Here is a 3,985-nt window from a genome sequence, read left to right on the forward strand (position 1 = left end):
CCCCCCGCAGGTGTGGTTCCAGAACCGCAGGGCCAAGGAAAAGAGGCTCAAGAAAGACGCGGGCCGACAGCGATGGGGCCAGTATTTCCGCAGCATGAAGCGCGCCCGCGGCGCCCCCAAGTCGGACAAGGACAGCGTCCAGGAGGAGGGGCCGGACAGCGACGCTGAGGTCTCCTTCACGGGTATGCGCCGGGGCCACCCCCTGCCCGGCCACCCCCGCAGCCCGGAGAGCGCAGCCCCGGTCGGAAGAACCAGGGGCTGATGGTTACAGGGAGACTAGAAACCTGAGTTTCCAAGCCAGTGGCCTCTTAGCCCAACTTCAAACATTTATCTGTAGACCTTCGCCCCCCACCCCCAAGCCCTGTGGGTTGGCCGCTCAGGACCACTGCCCTCCCCTGGGGGGAGCACCCCTGACCCGTCCATAGCAGGCGGCCCTAGCGGGGAGGGCCCAGCGCTCTGGGCTGCGCCCTGGCCGTGACTTTTAGGAAAGTGGGCAGCACAGTGGGGAGTCGGTGATTAAAAACCCTGCTGCTCCGTGGGGAGCGCCCACCTCCCTCCTGGGACCCAGGAGCTCATTCTCCCTCAATGTCCGTCCAGACGCTTTCTTCTTGGCTGATGGTGAGCTTAGGCCATGCACCCAGCCTCTCTGGGCCTCAAGTAACTTGTCTGCAAAGTGTGGGGGGGGGTGGACTCTGTGCCCCCCCTGCCAGGGCAGCGTGGGGGTCGTCCTGGAACCTGGGTCCGACTGGACTGTTTCCAGCACCGTCCCACCAGGGAACCCCCATTCCTTAGACACCAGGCGGGACTGACAGAACAAAAGCAGGGTGGACGGGTGGAGGGGTGCAGGGGGGGCATAAGAGCAGAAGAGACGGCCCGGTCACCCGGTAGAGGGGCTGGGAGGGCCTGAGGTACAGGAGACGGGCACCCACCACCGCCCTCTGCTTCCATTGCAGAAGAGCCAGCCATGGCCGAGATGGGCCCCGCCAACGGCCTCTACAACAGCCTGGGGGAGCCCACCCCAGCCTTGGGCCGGCCCTCGGGAGCCCCCGGCAGCTTCCCACTGGAGCACAGAGGCCTGGCTGGCCCAGGCCCAGAGCAGTTCCGGGAGCTGCGCCCCGGCAGCCCCTATGGTGTCCCCCCTTCCCCTGCGGCCCTGCAGAGCCTCCCGGGCCCCCAGCCCCTCCTCTCCAGCCTGGTGTACCCCGATGCTGGCCTGGGCCTCGTACCCACGGGGGCCCCAGGGGGACCCCCGCCCATGCGAGTGCTGGCTGGGAACGGACCCAGCTCTGACCTGTCCACGGGGAGCAGTGGGGGCTACCCCGACTTCCCCGCCAGCCCCGCCTCCTGGCTGGATGAGGTGGACCACGCCCAGTTCTGACCGAGGCCCCCAGCTCCACTGAGCACTGGACTTGAAGGCGAAGGGGAGCGGGCTGGCGCTGCGCCCTCCTTTCCAGGAGCCTGGACCTCGAGTCGTGGGGTGCCGCCACGGGTGCCACTGGGGACAGGATGAAGATGAGGAGCCAGCGGAGGGAGCACCCTGCCCGCACCCCCACTCTCAAGCAGGACTGTCTGCCTCTCCTTCTCCGACCAGGGCTGGTCCACTGTGGGCGCCCAGAAGCCTGTTCTGTACGCAGACTTCTCCCTTTATGGACCAGCTAACCAAGGGCGTGGGCTGATTCTAGACATGAGATGGCTCCCCACTAGGCCCTCCGGGCCTCTCCCTGGCCCAGCCCGGCTGGGAGATGCGTTCATTCCCAAAACTGAAAAATTCTGCTGATCCTGCTTTCATTCCCAGGCCCATCTCTCTGAGCCCACGTTAGGACAGAGACCGGCCTCACCTTTCCAGGCTGAAGGTGGCAGTGGGGGGGAGGGCACCTCTGTGTCCCTTCAGCTCCCTCTGGGGACCTCCCTGCCACCAAACCCCTTTCCCCAGGAGCCCATCACCCCTGCCCTAGGGCACAGGGCTCGGGTTCCTCCGTTCTCACTGGACTCCACTCCCCTCTGGAGTTAACAACTCCCTGGGGGGCCCTGGTCGGCCCAGCCCTCTGTCCACCGGGAGCTCCCTCCCCGCCCGGGTTAGGTTTTCCTCCCCTCCCCCAGCCCAGCCAACCAGCCTCAGCGTCCGGCCACGCCCAGCCCACCCATTTCCGTTGCCAAACAGCCCTGACCCCCCTCCCCCAGCTGCCTCTAACTGCCCGGCTGGACATCAGCTGGAGAAGCTGAGGGCGGGGCTGCTCTGTCCGGCCGCCTCCTCCCTCAGAACTTCTCCTGCCACCTTCAGGCACAAGGGCTGCCTCAAGGGGGTCCCAGTCATTCCTGTGAACCTGCGTCCTGCTACCGTTGGTTCTGTGAAAGTCTGGTCTTTTATTTATTCTCCGACCATCGGCTTTTTTCAAACATCATTAAATTTTTCAGTTGCCGTCGTCGTTGGAATGTCAGCATCCTTAGTGAGGCTGGGGCAGGGTGGAGGGGTTCTTTGACACCTGGTGACTTGGGACCCTTGGCCCCTGGGTCTTGGCTAACTTTCCGAGCACTGTTAGGTGTGGAACGGACTGTGCCATCCATGGGACGGGGCTGGAGCCTTGGCCTGGGTCCCTGGGAGAGGCAGGGGCTGGGGCATAAGAATACGACAGCACAGCTCATGGCTTGGAGCCGGCACCATTGAGGGGTCAGCTGGTCAGGAGATGTGGGCACATGCTCATGGGGGTCTCCCCAACTTGGATTCCGGTCCCCGCCATCTGCTTGCACACTTGCTGTGTGACCCTGGGCAAGTGGCCTGGCCCTGTCTGAGTCCCTTTCCTCCCGTGGAGACAGTGGTGACAGCCTCGGGAAGTGGGGGACACGAGAGGAGAGCCGGTGACCTGGGGCTCCACCTCGCCCTGCAGTGAGTGCTCCCCAGAGACCCCCTAGAGAGCTGGGCACTGAGGTTGTTGGGATAACAGGCCCCTGGTCCAGGGAGGGGAGCAGGTGCCAAGTCAGAGCAGAGGACAGGGGTAGCTGGGCCCCCATACTGGGAGAAGCAGGTGCTCCCTGGACGTCCCCTGGGCCAGACAGCCCAGCGGGACATCCAGTCAAGTGGCCCCCCAGCCCCACCCACCCCCAGGCCAGCTGCCCCCAGGACCTGGAACACAGTGCCTAGGGGGATGTCACCAGATCCCCCAAGTCCAGGAGGACCCTTGGAATCTGGGACTGGGGTGCTCCGGGCAGCCTTGGGATGGGGTGCCTGAGGGGGTTGGGGGGAGATGTGGGGGTAGAAGACAGGGTGCTGGTGGCCATTCTGGGGCACAGCATGGACGTTGAGGACAAAGGTGCCCATTGTGAGGCGAGGTGTCGAGGGCTAGCCTGGGCATGGGCTCAGGTTCAGGGACCCAGGGGAGCAGCGGGCGGGGCAGGTCCTGAGGGGGTGACCTTGTTCTCTGAGGGGAAATTGGAGGTGCCTGGGTAGGACTCGGGGTGTAGGGGGTTCAGGCAGCAGGGGACAGCCCCGGGGGGATTATAACTCAGGGTGTCCCGCCCCCCCACCCCCCCAGCCACAGGGACCTGCGGGCGCTGGCAGGTTAAAAAAGTGACTGACCCGTCTGGGCGTCTGCGCCCAGTCCCCGCACTCCCAGCGCACAGGGCCTGCAGATGGGGCTCTCGGGCCACACCCCACCACATGATCACCCCCACTGCAAACTGCCCGCCTTAGTTTCCCCGTCTCAGGAAGCTGTGGCTCCCTGGGCAGACTCGCAGGCTCAGCCCCGTGTCCCACACAGCCCAGTGACCCGGATCTGACAGGCTGAGACCCCGGCAGAGAGGACCTCGGACCAGGCGCTGCGGCTCCTGAAGGTCAAGGCCCAGCACTCCCGGCCCTTCCTGGAGGGGTCACCTGGAAAACACCCTTTCCCCCCATGAGCTGGCGGAGCGTCTAGGCACCTGTGGTGTCCCAGAGAACACGAGGTTCCTGGGACCCTGTCTTCCAAAGGAACCAGGCGGAGGGGAGCAC

The 3,985-nt window shown here is 65.2% G+C and overlaps 1 protein-coding gene across 1 annotated transcript in view; it reads left to right on the top strand.

Annotated features, from left to right (window-relative positions):
* Positions 1-2,420, top strand: part of LHX3 (LIM homeobox 3) — an 8,904-nt gene extending 6,484 nt beyond the window's left edge. Inside the window, exons 4-5 of the mRNA XM_005881826.2 lie at positions 11-182; positions 954-2,420. Coding sequence (XP_005881888.1) covers positions 11-182; positions 954-1,378 — 597 coding nt within the window. The 3' untranslated portion in view covers positions 1,379-2,420. The remainder of the gene's footprint in view (positions 1-10; positions 183-953) is intronic.
* Positions 2,421-3,985: the final 1,565 nt, after the last annotated feature.

This window comes from Myotis brandtii, unplaced genomic scaffold, assembly GCF_000412655.1.
Source record: "Myotis brandtii unplaced genomic scaffold, ASM41265v1 scaffold691, whole genome shotgun sequence".
Classification (NCBI taxonomy): Eukaryota; Metazoa; Chordata; class Mammalia; order Chiroptera; family Vespertilionidae; genus Myotis; species Myotis brandtii.